Source organism: Belonocnema kinseyi, chromosome 6 (genome assembly GCF_010883055.1).
Source record: "Belonocnema kinseyi isolate 2016_QV_RU_SX_M_011 chromosome 6, B_treatae_v1, whole genome shotgun sequence".
Lineage (NCBI taxonomy): Eukaryota > Metazoa > Arthropoda > Insecta > Hymenoptera > Cynipidae > Belonocnema > Belonocnema kinseyi.
Genome location: NC_046662.1, coordinates 97,532,021 through 97,550,764, shown reverse-complemented (window position 1 = coordinate 97,550,764; position 18,744 = coordinate 97,532,021). Strand labels below are relative to the sequence as shown.

At 30.7% G+C, this 18,744-nt stretch overlaps 1 protein-coding gene across 4 annotated transcripts in view; it reads right to left on the bottom strand.

Annotated features, from left to right (window-relative positions):
- LOC117174676 (potassium/sodium hyperpolarization-activated cyclic nucleotide-gated channel 2) overlaps positions 1–18,744 on the bottom strand; it is a 167,274-nt gene that overhangs the window by 11,080 nt on the left and 137,450 nt on the right. For all 4 annotated transcript variants that reach the window (XM_033363974.1, XM_033363975.1, XM_033363972.1 and 1 more), the window contains 4 exons: positions 6,495–6,644; positions 3,404–3,622; positions 1,005–1,151; positions 428–545 (listed from right to left, as the gene is read on the bottom strand). In XM_033363974.1, the coding sequence (XP_033219865.1) occupies positions 428–545; positions 1,005–1,151; positions 3,404–3,622; positions 6,495–6,644 (634 nt within the window). The remainder of the gene's footprint in view (positions 1–427; positions 546–1,004; positions 1,152–3,403; positions 3,623–6,494; positions 6,645–18,744) is intronic.

The window sequence follows — 18,744 nt, the reverse complement described above, 5'->3', positions numbered from 1 at the left end:
TTTCCATTTTTCTTAACGAACAATTTTTTTTTCAATTGTTTATAAAAACACGTAAACTCAGAAGATGTGGACTGTGACTGCACCATATATCTATTCGGGAGTGGTACTGACTGAAAACAGATGATTTGGAGCGATTCGCGCGCCATTTGTTGGTCATTCTAAGGACTTGCTGAACTACCCTCGTATCAAAAGAAAGAAGATGAATAGTGGTATGGCTTTCAATAAAAATTACTAAACAGCTTTGTAGTAGTATCACAGTGATTGTTTTAAGGGATGGGAATCAAAATCACTATGCATTAATTCCGATTATTAGGAAACTATTCACCGAAAATAATAGAAAATATTACATAAAATTTCATTATTTTCAGACGTTTTATTTCAGCAGAATTTTTCATTACGTACTGATCTAAAAATTTAATTTTATTACCTGGTTGGAAAACTTCGTATCTTAATTTTGTGACGACGTCCGATACAAAGTTCGAGTCCGCATTTGCGAAGAACGGTACAGATGCAACAAGCGATCTGCAGTTGTAATTTATGACGTCCTACATTTTAACAATAAGAAGTAGATTATTAATGTAATTTCTTTTAGAAGTTCTTTAATTAAAATTCAAGTTCAAAACTAATTCTACCATCAAGATTTACACTTAAACAGTAATTTCGTAATATTTTTGAAATTTTACCAAATGACCAAGGTTATAAATTAAAAATATGGAATTTGTTGATTATATTGATGGTGAATGTTGATGAAAGGATTTGAATATGTGAAGAAAATTCATTTAAAATAGAAGGAGCAAAATGTTAATAAGATTTGATCGGAATAACTATGCTTAACATTTCAGGATATATACAATACGAATTTATGCATGCGAAAATTTTAAGTAACAGTCATGCAAATTCTTTATAAAAAGGGCGATCGACCTTCTTATGACAAAGTGAAGTCCATATGTGGCTGATCACTGCAATCAATGAAAACTCCTAATGATGATGATGAATAGTCTTACCTCTCTTAATTTTTCCGATAGCTCGCCCAGAATTAATTCCTCATCGAAAAATTTCCCCTGGTAACGATGTTCGAAATATTCTGTAATCCTCTGCCTCATTTCTCTTGGCAATTTTCTGTAAGCCATGTACTCTTCCACTTGCTTCACCTATTATGTAAATAAATTTATTTAAACCTCTCTCTATAAATAATTAATTGGTAATTTCATAACTTAGAAATTAACGGTTTAATTGAAGAATGTCAGTGTACAAGGATGTTATTTGAGGAAAAATATTTTCTTTCGAAAAATTCGTCTTCCCCTAAATTAATAAGATACAGAAAGAAAAATGACCCTCTTTTTGCTACTCTTGAATACAAAATGTCTTTAACTCGAGAAAGTTATTCAGCAAAAATATTACTCAGTGAAAGTATTTAAATGAACCGGAATAGCGCACTTGGAATTTAAATACTATCCATGTTTTTAAGATTTTCAACGTAAAGTGAGATACTGACAAGAAAAAGTATTTAGGATTTTTAAAAACATCAACCCAAAATGTCGGTTGTGAGAAACAAGTATTTTATTATACTGATTTTTAAGCTTATAATTTTACAGATATAATAAAAAGAAACTATTTTTTTCATTGAAGGATTTTTTTCTTTAAAATTATTTTTAAGCTTTTGTACCACGCTAAAACATTATTTCGCGAATGAAAGCAGCTTAAAAAGCTACACCCCATCTAGTACAGCCTTCCCCATCCGAGTAAAACTCAGCTAAGCCCTGCTTAACTTAGGCCATCGAACTAAAAGCCTTAAGCAAGACCATGTGTAAACTTAGGCAATATTATGATGCAAATCTCAATCATTCGATGTAAAATTGTTTAAAATACGTTATATTATGAAATCACTGATATTCTTGAGCTTATACCTATGAACCATTTCATACAGGAAAAAATAATTTATTATTTTTCAATCACTTTTTTAACTGATTGTTTTAAAACCAACATTCGATAGATTTTTGGGATAAAAAAAGTTCTAAAAATCTAATTTGTAATTGATGAAAAATCAAAAAGCCCACTCGCTAACGTTGCTTAAATATGATTGGGCAAAAACGCGTTCACCATTAACTTTCTCAAAAACTTGAAGTTATAGAAAGATTCCACTTTCAGGGCGTTTTTGTAATAATCGGAAAAACGAGTTATAAAAAAATCTATGGGTGCTGTGTGTATTTGAATTATTTAAATTTTTCTTTCTAATAATCTCATTTTCGGCTTCACAGCCACTGTTTGGCCTGGAACCCTAGTGCACACATCGATGAACGCATTCGTTAGAAAATGGCTCTCAGAGAAGCATGCGAGATACGGGTATTGGAAGGGAACCAAAAAAATGGTGCATTTTAAGAAATTCATATCTAGTACATGTATTAAAAGGGTTGAAGATCTATTGAACATGGAAATAAGGCAGCTTAATGCAGTAACATGGATGCTTATTGGACACTGCCAATTTTTAAAACACTTGACCAACATGAGGGTTGAAGGCAATCCACATTTTCGCGAGGAGCCAGCTCATCAGATAGACTGGGACTTGAATTGAATGAGTCCAGATTTAGTACTTCCGAGAGTTGTTGCCCTGGTGGCTTCTGGCTGAGAATCAAGCCCAAGACCCTAGCGTGAAAAAATATCAGCGCAGTGACAAATGGACAGCGTGTCACATTATTATGTATTCCAACTGGAAATAATTTAAGCGCCACTGCATGTGTACGTTTGGCCGGTCTTAATTTAACACTGAATGCGCTGGCAAGCTTTAGGCAAGGACTACCTAGGTGATTATTTTCTCGAACCAGAAAATATTATTTACATCTTCTGTATGTTATTATATGTCTTTATAGTGAAGACTTACCTAATAAGAGATAGTTAATTTAATTAGTCTATTCGGAATGAATTCATCTTAAAAAAGTATGGAGTTTTTTAGAGTTTGCAGTTTAGGGTATTTAAATTATTATGATATTGAATTATTTTTTATTTTACATATAATTTCCTATTGCCATTAAAAATATTTAGCGATTCTTGACACCTGGTTAATCCTTGATAATAGGTGGCTTTACCCTATATGCCAACATAACTGAACAGACATCACAGATACTATTTTTTAAAAGATTGAACGCTAGTCAAATGACTTGCGATAGTTAATTACAATATTAAAGAAATAAATTTCTATATAATTAACAGCCTAACGTATATGCAAAAAATCAACTACAAACAAATGAAAAGAAAATTATAATCTAAAGCATATAAAATTGAAAATTATAACTTAATCATAAGTAAACCTATGCTAAAAAATTTGTTGATGGTAAAGGGCTTGCGTAGGTAATTTTGTCTTATAATTTAATGGAAAAAACATGAGATTTCTCTTATCAAGTTATACCTTTTCACGATATTGTCTTCTCGACGAATCCAGGGATTGAATGAGATTCGTCGCATGACCAAGAAATAGTGCATAACACGTCGCACCACTGATCATGCTTAGCATCGTCAACCACATGTCGGTCAATGATTGCGGTGGAAACCTTCCATAACCTATACATAACATATGTGACATGGCTTTGAAAAGTGCCCAAGAGTATTGCTCCAGCCAGAACGAATCCTGAAAAAATAATACATATTGTATGAAATCCACAAAATTTATTTTCGCACATGAAGTTTTTAATTTTCGTTTAAGAAACACATGATGAAAATAATAAAAATATGCACGATATATTCAACGAAATTAATCAAACGATTACCTTAATTTTAACAGAAAACTGATAAGACTGAAAAAATTATTCCGAAAATGAAAACGCAATCAAATTTGTTAATGAGTTGTATCCGTTTTTTTTACCTATTGTATGGGATGCATTTAAAAATCTATTGATATGATTTAAATATAAATATAAAAATATAAGTACATATATAATATGAATTAGAAAATAAACAATAAAGTTCTATGAGTATTCAGTAAATATGATACTAAAATCAGTACATGCGTTCTTAACTCCGACTGAAGATTGATTTATGTTTAATTCGGTGTTTTAAAAAAGGCAAAATTGGAGTTTCGTTTCGTGGAATGGATCATTTTGAGAAGGTACGCAAAAAATATGTATTTTTTTAAATTAGACAATATTAAATGGTGCCGCCGCTCAAAAATAACATGGGTAAAACCCCCATTTCGACAAATACAAGACGGAAAGGCGTAATTTTCGAATAAAACGACTGTAAATTATAAAAACTGTTAAAATTTCTGGCACGAATGTAACATATGCATTTCTATTTTATTTGTATCCCCCACCTTCTTTCAGCGTGACATAAAATCCAGCCCCTAAACGACAAACAAGTATTTTATGGTATATTTATCTTAAATATTACTTTTGTACATTTTTTGGCACAGATAACTTTTAATAGAAAAAGTAAAGGTTTAATGTATTTTTTATTATTTAATTTCTGCTTATTTAAACAATACTTTTTTTTAGGTTTTATCGAAAATTATCGATAGGCTCACATCAAGATAAACAAATCAGACAATATAAAACATTAAGATGTTCGATGTTCTATTTGTTTAAAAATTTTTTTCGACAAAATACAAATAATTTACACTTTGTCTCAATAACATGAACTAATTGGCGTAAACCAAACATCTACAGGATCGATTTCTTGTATTTTTAATCCTTTCTATAGTCTCATTGTTGAAATGTAAATTTTGGCTGAAATCATGCAGAAAAGTGTAGTTTTTGTGCATTTTTAAAATAAATTTTATTAGATCTCTTATGTTTACACTTTTCATTAATAACCCATAGTTTTTAAAATAATTTACATTTATTTAAACAGCCAAAAAAACAGATCAAATTTCCGCTTTTTGTGACTGACATCAACTTATTAGTTAATGGTTCCAGATGGTTTCTGATTGTAATGAAATAGTTCAAGTTACTCAGAGAAGTTGTGAATTTTTGACATTAAAAAAATGGGTTAAAGAATTATTCCATGTTAAAAAAAGGTGTATTTATTTAATATTTTGTAGAAAAAATCGATAAACGAATACAATTTATTTAAACAACTATGTACAGGTGGTGAACATAGCAGACATACAAAATTCTTTCAGATTTTCAATAAACTATATTTTTCTACCTTATAAAAGTCAAAAAATACATTTAAATAATAAAAAATTATTTAAACATTTACCAAGAAATTGAATTTAACGTACAGATGATTCATTATTGCATTACGTGATTAGTTTTTCTGATTGTGAGGATAGCTATAATTTACGGTAAAATGAGAAAAAAATATTGTTTGAATAACGAAACATTGAAATTTAAGATTCTACGTACCGGAAAATACTTAATAATCATTTAAAACGTTGTTTTAAAGCATGCTGCAAGAGGTCAGAAGGATCCAAATCAACAACCGATGCATACGTTAAATTCCAGGAATTTGATTTTTAACGGTACTTGTAAATTGAACTTGTTTTATTGAAAATTTCCCCCTCCAGTCTCAAATGTCTAGAAATAAAGCAAAATAGAGGGGTGATGTGGCAGAATTTAATATTTTCCGATCAAGTAAAACGAAAATACATATTTTTATGTTTTAGAACCTATAAAAAAGCCGTTCCTTTAAACGATATTCGAAATTTGCCTTTTTGAACCACCCGATTATGTAAACATCTTCGAAAAACTTTAACAGGCTTCACCATCCATACCGCAGCCTAAGTTGTTAACACATAGAGCTATTGCCAATTAGTGGGCAACATTGAATATCATTTTATAAATTTAACAACAACTACAACTGTACTCTCTACATCTAAAACAGTGAAATTTCACTAATTGTCAATAAAATTTCACTGATTCAAATAGCTAGAAATGGGTCACAGACAATCAGTGTAAGGTTACTTATTGATTCAGTGAATTAAGCACTTTTGAGGGTTGGCAGCAATGCACCATGTCAATTTAGAAATCATAATAAAATATTATTGTAGTACATTCAATCAAAGAATCTTAGCGAAGACTTAAAATTCATAAATCTGATCCCTTATTAAAAAAGGGAATAGTTCAGATACTTTTAAATGAGAAGCAACCTCACATATTGGTTTAATTTCAAGATTGGAATGTCATGTACAAACCCGTTAAGTAAGTATTCTTATACGAGTAAGAGTATATTTATCCCGTAGTTAATTTAGCAGACTTACAGCCCGAAGATTAAAAAATTTATTTCATTAAGGAATTCTTCTTGCTACTTAAGTAAGATAGTAACAATAACGCTTAATTAAAAAATTAAGAGGTTATGCTTTGCATGATTTACTCTGGTGTTACTGAACTGATTAGTGAATAAGTCTGAAATCACTGATTAGTTAGTGAAATGTCTAACTATTATTTCAATCAGTGAATTTTCCACTGATTCATATTTAGAGAGTAAGACTTGACGAAGTCAGTCTTAATTAAATCTATGAATACATGCGTTTGACAACAAAGGCTATGCTTTATTTAACTTACTTGCAATTCGTTGATGGCAACCCAAGAATTGCTAGGAAAGCCTTGAAGCATTGGTACCAGGAATTGTAGACAACCACTCCAGTGGCCAATCAGAAGCATCATACAGATCAGGTTAAAAATCCGCATGAACACCGACGCCATATTCAGGAACTGCCAACAACAATGACCAGCCTTTACTATCTCACTGTTCATTACGTACCTTAGTTCACTAAACCCTTTCTGTTAATGGCATCCGAAAGCCTCGTTATGTATAGTGCACAGCGAACAAGCTAGTGCCGTACAAAACAACTTACTGTGGACTTCGCCATTTTTATTTACTTTGGTCCATATTTAGACCTAACACAATAAATTTAAACAAAAACTAATAATGGATGCTTGAATGCTTTGCTTCAACCTGTAAAAAAATCAGCCATTCCCAGTTCTAATTTCAAAAAGATTTCTTCTTCATATTTAAAACTTATGGAATAAAATTAAATGACAATTTATAGAGCATACATAAACTAAGGCGAAGCAATATTTCATCGAGTCGTAGATATAACAGTTTAATTTTACACTTTCAGAATAAAATTATGTGACTAAGCTTCCACGATTACATAAATTTAACAGTATATAAAATATATATTTTTGATGGAACATTGGAAATTGTGGAAGCCTCAACAGAATCCCCAAGCTGAAATAGGTTTTAAGATTTTCTATTGGTATGGGAATGGCTGCTTTCTCAATAGGCGATTCAGTGCCAAAATCTACTGTCTCTACTTTTGTTAACAAAGTGTATGGCACTGAATGTTAAGGACATATACGGAAACACTTGAAAATTCTGTAATTTAATGATTTCCTAAAAGATCGATATCCTTGACATCGATAATTACCGACAAGTAATTGTAAATCAGTTTGAAAAAGCATGCTACATAAGAAAGATACGCACGACGAGTTAAACATAATTGGAAAACATTAGATCGATAAAATCGAAATCTTTGATGATTCTACGATGCTTTTAACAGAAAAGAAATGCAAAATTGTTTTGAAAATGTTGAGAGATCCTCACATCGCTTATGTGTCTCTGCTTATTAAGCATGGTGTGAGAATCTTTGTATATAAGGTACTAAAAGCTCGAGAAAAGAGAAACATCTAAATTCTACTTTGATTTATATTAATTTTTTATTTCTGTCATTTAAATAATGCTTTATACGGCAACTTGATACTAATTTTGTAATATATTTTGAATCTCTCTCTTTTCGAAATATCTAGGATGATCTGAAAAATTGTCAAAGTTAATGAAACATGTTCCACGAATACTTACTGATGTATATGCACTTTTCTGAAAAAGTTACATACATATCTGTTCACAACATATTTTTTTCTATCGCCATTAGAAAGATGATGATTCTATACATTGAGAGAAAAGTAGTTTTGATAGTGTTCAAAAAGATTTTTGAAAGATCCTTTATTCAATATAAAAAAATTCAGAAGCATAAAACTTCTTTTGATATTTTAATATACTTTTCCCTCGGGTAATTCGACAGTTTCGGTTACGACAAACCCGCGTGAAAGAGTTCCCCTTACTTTTTTCATGAGTACCATAACTGGAATTAGACGGCAGTTACATTTGAAATTAGGTAACTATCATTAGCTAATTTTTTACTACCTACTGCAGCTAGAAAAAACTGTTTCTGTTTAGTAACTTGAAATAATTTTTCTAATAAAATATTTATTAAGAAGGTTTCAATTTTATTAAATTAAATGTTAACCTATTACTGCGAAAAAAATGCGGGTTTACCGTATCGATTCCGTAATCGTGCTATTTACTAGTAGCTCTACCAAAATGTAATGTGTAATAATGTGTTAGTAATCAACATGTTGCGTTTGAGCTTACTGAATGTATCAAAGGTTTAAAGGGGATGATGATCTTAGAAATAATTCACAAACCAAATACATTACCTGATCTAAAACGAATACACATATGCGCATCTTCTACACATACAAAAAATATCTGTTGCAAGTCGTTGATGATAATAAATTTATACCATATTGCAATGCACAAAATCTTAAATTTTCCATTTTTCTATAAAAATATTTATTATCATCAGCTACTTATGTTCCATTAAGCCAAAAATACACGTTTATAGCATTTATGTAACAATCGTTTTCCAAATGTAACATAGATGCTAAACAATGATTTCCAAAGCAATATTCTGATTATATACATATAGTCTACATGGTTTGTCTAGCAAAAATATGAATAAGTAATATGCTAAGATTCAATTATTCTTAAAAAATATTTTCATATTTTATTAACTAAAAGAACATTATTAAAAATTTTTATAATTAGCACGTAGCTACAGCAAAATAATGTTCAATTTAATTATATATATAAATATACACACACACGCATATATATATATATATATATATATATATATAAATTATAAACGCCATCAGAATCAATAAGAAAAGGATGGAAACACTATTGTGGCCTTTTTTAATATTAAACAAATATATAATTTTTCATGTATCGCTGCTACTATATAATTTAAAATGGTTAAAGATATACATTAAATTAATTTTAAAACATTGAAGGATCAGATTTCTCTAATTTAAATAAAAAAATTTTGACCATGTAATAGTTATAACACTGAGAAGATTGTTTGGTTACAACTTTTCTCAATGATTATTTTCTTGGTTTTATTAAACCTTTTATCCGCTATGAACAGAAACAAATTAGGAATTTTGTATAACTCCTTTCTAGATATGAAGATTTTAGATTTAAGTTTGATAGAAATTCCAATCACGTGATTAGTTAATTGCATAAACCAGGTAGACTGTAAAAATATAATGTATATTAGGTACATTAAATTTGAATGCGCACGTGTGACAGGGCAATGTAACGATTACTGCACTGCTCTACTACTAAACAGTTAATAGGAATTATTTTAAGCTCTTCCATGATATAATATAATATTGTGTAATGATAAATTATAATAATAATTATAATGATGACAGTATCAAGAACATCAAAAAACATAGAAACAAAATAAATGTAACGAAAATGAGACGATATACTTAGTAGTCGAATTTTATAAATAACAACAATTTGCGTTAACAATCAACAAAAAACAACAGTGGGTCACAAAAGCATCAAAAAGGCAAGCTTTAAGCTAGATAACAAAGTATAATACAGACAGCCAAACAAAGCGCAGCTGCATTAGTCAATGCAAAGAGACTCGATCGCAGATTAACGAAAGGGGTTGAGAGCTACATTTTTTTTTCTATAAATAATTTTTCTATTTTCTATACTTCGCTTTTTTACATTGCACTTCTGCTGCTCCTTTAAAGCGGCTACGTGTGTGCGACTCGCGAAAAGCGACAAAGAAGGGACGCCCAATCACGTGCGCTGAATCAGGAGTGCGCGCACCGTCTAGCGATCAAAAGCACAGAGGGGGATCTAAATCCACGGGATGTATGTAGGTGAAGTGAAACTTCCAGAATTTAAGGCTATATTTTGGAAAAATTCCTGACTTATTCGATAGAAATGAATTTGTTGGCATTATATTAATCATATATTATTAATGCTATTGCGGAAATCCCTTTAGAGTCAAAAAGTAATTGACCATTTTCTTTTATGGAAGTTTTAAGCGCAATTGATACTTCGAGTTGGAAGAGTAGATTATAGAGATAAAATATCGAAACTTTTCTTGCGATTAAAATAAAAATGAAAATTGAATAATCATGCTTGATTTTTGTTTCAACAAGAGCTCCCTGATGTCAAGAAACAAATAAGAGAAGAAAATATTGCAGTAATGGTATTAGGGAGGCATGAAAAAGACAAAAGGAGAGTAGAGGAATGTATAATGAGATACTCAGCGATCGCTTTTTCGAAGATCGTTTAGGGGATCGTTGGCCTCTGTGAAATGCAGGATCACAAGGTTATCGATGAGGGATCGGTATTCTCTTTGGCCTAAAAAGGGCAAATCCGGTTTGGTCGTTGATCTCTGTTGCATTTTTTCATCGCTAGACGGGAGCTAATTGTGGTATACGTATAAGCGTAGCCTATTTGCTGCGAAGAATATAATATGTATGCGGCGGAAAGAAAAAGCGAATGCTTGTAAGTAGAAGCCAACGATCCAATCAGCGAGCAGCTCTTCCCTCACGCCCTTATTTTAGTCCTAATTTTGAAACTATGATGGAGGATTTTTTTTACTCTGAAGAATAATGAACTTCCGAAAAATTAGAGAACTGGAGAACTTTTAATGGGTGAATGTCGTTTAGTATTGACAATTTTTTTTATGTAATGCAGTATGTCAAAAGGTCCAAGTTTAATATGTGCTATTAATCAAATGACGGGGGGAACTATTTAAAAACTTAGGATCAGATGTGATTAAGAATTTTCGTTTTTTCTCGATATTACAGAATTTAAAAATCTAAATGGAATCAGCGCTTATTATTACATTTTATAGCAAACGATATTAGATTTTAATTATTATGATTATAAGGTTATTGAACTATGTTAAAAATGAAAGCTTACTTTATTTTGTTTTTAGGTCATGCAAAACTCGCTCAAGAATTTATTAGTTGTTGAGTTTCCTTCAAAAATAAAAAATTTCAAATTTAATCGTAAGTTTACGTTGAATATTACAGTCGGGTTTGAGTCAAAGGAGGTAATCTAAATCTAATTTCATTAGTGTCCAGGAGGATATCGCAAAACTTGCTTATGAAAATCTCTTCATTTACCGATAATTAACAAAAAAATTTAAGGGATTATAAAAAATACACCTGTTTTGAATTTCTAAAGAGTTTTATAACTTAGAACCCTCCTTAAAAAACAACTTATTGAAAAGTTTTTTTAGAGCATTAAATATATATTTATTTTTTATTTCACAAGGTGAGCAACCTTTTGAACAATGCGAATGGAAAATTAAATTTGCTTTTTAAACAAACAGTAATGTATATTTAAGAAAAACACATTTTTTTGAAAAAGAAAAGTTAAAGACAAATGATAATTTCACGATATCATTTAAAAATAATTTTGCTTTTAAATTTTTTAAGGAAAAGAACTGAAGCATCATAACTATAAGTTATAACTATAAGTGCGGCTTTGAAGAAATCGTCAAAGAACAGTCATCAGGAGTAGTTAGCGTGTCTTTTGCCAAATAGTCACGTCGCACAATTTTCCCATTTAAACCCTTAACATCATGTGGTAGAATTAGCCCAGTAACAAGTATATTATCAGTTTAGATGAGTGTATTATATGGAATTATTGTCTTATCTCGATTACATTTTTTGGCACTTACACCCTTATACAACACTTCTACATCATTATAACTGTAATTATTTGACATATTTAAAAATAAGCACTTTGAAATTAGCATTTAATTATCATAACACCTTATTAGTGACAATGAATATTGATCCCGACTTACGTATATTAATAATTGATTTGATAAAGTTCCTTTGCTGCACATTGTTTCAAACACAACTTAAATAAATAGAATTTATTTTGAAAATAAATAGAAAATCGCTTTCTTAATTTAGTTAAGAAAAATCATGTCAATTTCTCGTTTTAGCAAAAGTAATGATTGAAATGAAAATTAAAAGGGTCGATTCTAAAAATATAAATAATTCGTTTACTTTGCTAGGTCAATGGTTACGGTTAATACTTTAAACAAAACTTAACATGATTATTTATAAAATACAAATCTTTTTCTTTAGCAAATGCTTATTTTGGTACTACTTTTTTCATAGGAAATATTAAATGGTCATTTAGGAATTATAAATTGAGTTTTGTAATCATGCAACTTTTATGTTTATTTGATAATCTCCTTCATTAACCTTATTTCTCTCTGAGAGCTGCATTTATTCGCATTTTTAATAACAAATCATGTTGTTCGGAGCATGTCTAAAAATAGTATTTTTTCTAAGTCTAAAACTATAACGTTTAACTCAAAATTAAATCTATAGAAAATAAAAAATGCGCGTCTACTTTAAAAAAAAGTATAGCTGTTTGATGATTTCCAAACAAGCAAAAAATTAGTAAAAAGCTACAAAAAATTAAATTTTTGCAAGCTTACGTAAAATTTCACATTTAATTGAACTTTGAACACGTGTATTTTTATGTGAAATTGAAGGCCAAAGTTAACACTGTCTCACAGTGACAAAATACTTTTCACTAAACATAATAGGAATTGTAGGTTTAGTGGAACTAAAAAAGGTGTGATATCCTAAATATTTCATATCCTTCCATACCTAAAATAATCTTATGTTATGATGAAAATACGGTTGTTGGTAGGTGCATGTCTAATGTATATGTTCAAATCTCCGCCATTTTTCATTCAATTTCCAATTTTTTGTTCGTTTCAAAGGGGACATACAAAACTGTTTACCTATGGATTCATCATTTTATCGGGGTGAAAAATGAAAATTACAATCGTAAATATATCGAAGATTCTAGTTTTTTCCCCGATTTTATCAACTTTATCAAAAACTTTATGACGTTTTTTAAAATCTCATAATTTTCTGCTATTGATACATATATTGAAAGAATGTTCAATTTTGGCCGTATTATGCTTTTTTAATTAAAACTGGATGAAATTTGTTTGAGTTATCAAACTCTAAGTTAATTTAGCAGCTAAATGCCCGACTACAGCGTAAGCTGATACGAAGTTTTCGGCAATCGTTCGCTAAAATCGAAGAGTTAAAAATATGAATCCGTATCAAAACGCTACAAATTGTATTCAGAAACTCAGTCAACTTTTAACCAATCATTTAAAAAATAAAAGCTCATACTACGCGCAATTAAACTCTCCTGGTGAAATGAACAAACTGTAGTCAAAAAGGTTGATTTTTTAATTTTTAAACGAAAAAATTAGACACTTTCAATGAAAAAAGGCGGAGTTATAAACTATTATATACATGCACCTACCAAAACGGGTTTTTAAGCATAAAATAAATTTGGAGAGGGTGGCTGGCCATGAGAAATTTAGCATATCACACATTTTTAGTTCTACTAGATCTACAATGTCTACTATGACACGTGAAAAGTTATATTGAGATTTTTCATGAAAAAAATGTAATCTGTCAAGCTTATAGCATAAATATTCAATATAGCATTTGATTCCTTAATTAAAAATTTTTACTACAGGAACGTATTTCATTCAGATAATGTAAATTGTCATTCTCTAAATAGGGAGCTTATTTTTGAGTTACTTAGAAACTAGAAGCTAGACCCAAGATTAGTAATATTTAGTTGACTCAAACAATGTTGATTGAACCAAAAGAATAATCAAAATTGATGAAATATTTCGAAACATCAGGAAGTCTGGCGAAAATGTGAATATTGATTGGTAGGAGTTTGCTCGTCTTATCGAGTCCTCGTTAGCGTTATTCTGGGTGAATTAACGCTGTATATGCATATCATGAATTTTGAAAGGGCCTTTCGGCTCGCTAATGCGTTTAAATTACAGCTTTACCGCAGTATTGAATTCGACGGAGATTTGACATGGCTAGATTTCTTTGAGGGAAAAAATGTGCTACCCTCCATCAAGTTTCAGGAAATTGAGACGAAATTGTCCGTTGTGAGAGGGCTGTGCGGGCAAGAGCTTGCGCGATCGTTAGGGCGGGTTACCTTAAAAATAAGGTCGCTTTTGCTGAAACCGGACTTCTTTTTATTCATATTTTCAGAGCTTAGGCGCCCCCTCCGCTCAGTGCGTTTTTTTTGTAGGTTCTGCAATATCTAGAAACAAAAGAAAGCCGGGACATAGCAAGACATAGTCAGAAGAGGATAGGTTACAGAAAAATCGTACAGAGAAGTAAAAGAAAGAGATAGCCAGAAAAGAAGTGTTAAAGGAAAGAAGAAAATTGGATAGGAATCGCATTTTTTGTTATTCGGAAAATCATTGTTAGTACAGGCGCTTTTATAAGATTTTATTCAAACAAGGGAAACAGGTTTTGCTTCAGGTATTTTCCTTTCCTTTACATCATGCCTATCAACGGTATGCAATGCTTAGTCACATTATTCATAGCGATAGCTTTTCGGGATATTTTTTATTTGTTTTTTTCTATGAGTATAGCATACAATTTGTTGGTTGAAGAATCGGTGTTAGCATGAATAAATTCAAGCTGATTAGTTTGAAATAATATTTTTAGGAATAATTGAAAATTGATCAGGAGAGCAATGTTCAAGCATTTCTTGGTTTATTAACTTTTCCTTCAGTTATAATTAAACTGAACGAGAAAACTCCAAGTTCACTTGAGAGTAAAATTCGTTTTTTTTTTGTCTCTCTCAAATTCAATTTGTATTTTTGGATAATGTAGAGCACCCATGTGTTGATAAAAGTATTGAAATGAAATTTCTTTAGAGGAAATCACGACAAACCAGAATGTTGTCTTTTTCGATATGCAAAGCAGAGCACCCAATTTGCATGACGCTTGTAGCGTAAACATTCATGCAAATTACGTGGTCAGATCTATAGAGAATTTGCACGTAGCAAATCAAAATCTCTAGAAAATGCAACAGAAATTTCAAATAAAAATGATTTTAAGATCTACAATTTCTTACAAAATTTCCGAAAAAATAGGTTTTTAGATAATTTCCCATGAACACAAATTTGCATTTTTAACTTTTAAAATATTACCAAAACGATACATGTTATAAAATATTTTGATTAGGTAATAAAAAAAGCATAAAAGAAAAGAGAGAGCACCTTACAAGTTGACCATATTTATAGAATCGATTAAGAAATAAGAATTTAAAGAAAAAAGCCATTCGTCAATTCAGCAATCGCATAAGCGCTGAGCTGAATAATAAAATAAAATAAAAACTGAATAAGAATTGGAACAATATTTTTTTGATTTTTTTTAGACTCTTCATTCTATAAGATCTACAAAAATGTACAGTATGTAACAACTTTTCATGTAACCGGTGTATATTTTCAGGGGAAACAAAAAAGTCCTGAAATATGTGACAGACGCGCAAGAAAAGAAAACAAATTTTCAGGTTAAAACTATTACAAAAAAAATAATTCCGAGAGAAAAGTTGTTTATTAATGGTGGGTGTAAATAGGAGACCTTTTCACATTGGTGTTGATTGTTTCGCGCGAACGCCTCGCGGATAGATCGCGAGAAAAAGAAATATGAACCTCGTGCAAAATTCAAAAAATAATTAAACTTGCTTCTTTAAAACTATATACCTATATACATTAACTTTAAAGAATGTGGGTCATCTTGCAATATATACAAGACGATATAAAAATGTATTACGCAAAGCAGTATCTAGATTGTAAACTATAAAGATAAAGTCTGGAAATTAGGATTAAATGAAAAATAAAATGATTTTTCTACCCCAAAAAATTATGTTTGTTATTGAAATGTTTAGGATAAATCTTATATCAGCTTATATCAGCTATCAGCTATATCAGCTTTTTTTCTTTCCTTAATCGACTTCATGTATATCCAGAAATACGTGTAAAATTGTAGGCCGAAATTCGAAAAATTGGGCAAGATATGCATTTTTTGCGCGTCATGTCGTGCCGCTGGATGCCGTCCGTTCCCGGTGCGCTCGATCTATTATGATAGCAGCTTGTCCCGCATCGTATTTCGAGCGGGTTATAAACGTGCGCGTACCAAAAATAGCTCGAAAAGTTGGAAAAACTGGTTCTTATCATCATTCGCGACCGTAAATGATAATAAATTTAAACTTTTTTTTTTATAAAAACCAGGTTTTTCGAACTAGCATGTACGATAGCTCGAGAGCGGGTTGACCGATTTCAAACAATTTGACATCATAAAAAATAAGTCACTTTAAAGAGGAATAAAAAATAAACCAAAAATGTATTACACTTTCTGTTCCAGAATACATTCCCAAGATTCAACACTACACGCCGCTTAGCCTTGCAAAAACTGCATGGTCCACTTTGACAGCTCAGATCTTGGGTCTGACACATAATTTTTAAAAACAATTTGTTTTTTATTAACAGCCAATAAAGAATAACATCTCTTTGAAATTTTATTTTCCTGCAATAAATAGTTGTTTTTTTTCAATCCACGCGCAAAGTTGTAGCGCTGCAAACCACATCTATATGAAAAGGTCGCCTTAAGAACGAAGGTAATTTAGTTGGAAGAACATTATTTCAAGAAGTGGCAGTAGTTTTTTTAAAAAAGAAAGTTGGTTTGATTTATTCTCCACAGTATTCCAACTTTGTAGAGAAAATTGCATTGAAGTCGCGTTTATAGCGAAACTATATATTCACCATCGCTATCCCCAGACTGCGGTGGACTACATAACAAAGCTTCGATCAATGTCAATGAATCATTCAAATTCATTTATATAATATCCAGTACAGGGTCATACACACGTTTAACTCATAAACGTCATTTGAATGCATCGTAATTTTGCACAAGCGTCAATAAAAACTTTTTCATTCGGATGAGGTTTCGTGTGTTTTTGATGTCTTTCCAAACAAGAAAATTCCAACTGACCTTTATTTAATTTTAATACTTAACTAAAAAAGAACTTAAATTATGTTAAATACCGAATCAAATTTCTCTTTGTGAGTAAATGAAACCTTGCTTGTTAATCGGCCAAGAAAATTTATATTTTAATATTTTTAATCATAAAATTCAAACGAAACAGAGTCATTCACTTCTAGCAGTCTGGTCCAGACGTTCTTGTAAAAAAATGTGTAGGGTCCTGCCCGGACCTGAAACCACAATTAAAACCCTTTAACATGGGTCCAAGCAGCTTCAAGCTAGAACTATCTTAAGGCTGCTGTAGGCCTTAGACTGGACCCTGGTTGAATTATTTTTTAATAAAACAAAATTCTATAATTATTTTGCAACAAATGGAAAAAGTCTAGAGGATCAATCATTTAAAAAATCCAGAGTCCAGAAATACTTTTAAAACAAATGCTGTTCCTAATGTCTGCCCTCAGAACAATATTGGTTGGTACTAACACGTGCTGTCGAACACGTTGAGGTAAAATAAAGAAACGTGGACCTGCGAGATCCAATTTCAAATTTTTGTTTGTTTAAACTATTAGGTTCTTAAAAAAATTGTCTACGCCCCGAATAGTTTGAATTTTACACACGTCCGTGTATGAAACATGAAAAATTTGATGAATTGTGCACTTAATTTTTATCAAAAATTTGGATTAAAAATACGGATTATTATGAACTTTTCATCTGATATAATTTCTTGATCTTATAAACAAACACAAATTTTCGAAATTTATATGCAGAAGAAAGTTTTTTTTCCTGCTAACTCTCCTTGCATTATGTTTTCAGTTTATTGCTAAACGTCAATAGCAACATAGTATCAGGAGAATTAGAGAAAAAATTATTTCTTTCTCCCGATAGATGTGAGGGAAATTAAGGGGAAAAACAACGTCCTTTACCTCATAAATGCCGTAACTCTCCATTTTTTTTATGAAACTAACAAATATTATCGCCTAAAAAATTTTCATGATCAACTGTCATCACCTAGTAGGTGAAAGCAACAGTTCTTTCAACCCTCGTTTTCTGATTTTACCACACTATGGTGAGTCTAAAAAATTACCCATAAAAAGAACATGGGGAAAAAAACATTTGGTGTTATTCGCTCATTTAAACTCGAATTTGAATGATAAAGTATATTATAGTTGAGTAACACATTACAGTTCTGCGATAAATTGACGTTTCCTCATCTTCTTGCATTTTTTAATAAATAAACATGATTAGCTGCAAACTGAAAGTTTTTATGTATTAAAAAAATAATTTTTGATCATCTTTAAAGTAAAATATTGTCAACAAATAGATGCGAAGGAATTTTTTTTCAACTTTGTAACTAATTTAATTATAATCAATATTCCTATTACTTTGTAAAATTCGTAAAAAAATGTTTAAACATTTTTTGCCTTAATCTCAGTTTAAAGTTGTAGCATATTCTCGACGCGGCATGTCAGCTATTGATGTTTCTAGCCATTTAAGAGGTTTAAATATTTTTACAGCTATTTCCTGATGAAATTGAGGGGTCGTGCACATCATACGTAACACGTTTTTCCTTTATTTAAATAAACAAGAGAATAAAATTGCCTTGAAGCCAACGGGATCCAAAGATATAAACAAAAGAAAAACGTGTGACGTATTACTAGGCAGTCTGATGAGTACCTAAAAATTCTACGAGATGGCATTAGTATTCACTAATGTGAACCATTTTCGTCGAGCTCGATCCTTCAAATGACGCCTGTCAAAACTTCAGCCATTTATGTTTACGCATTTACAA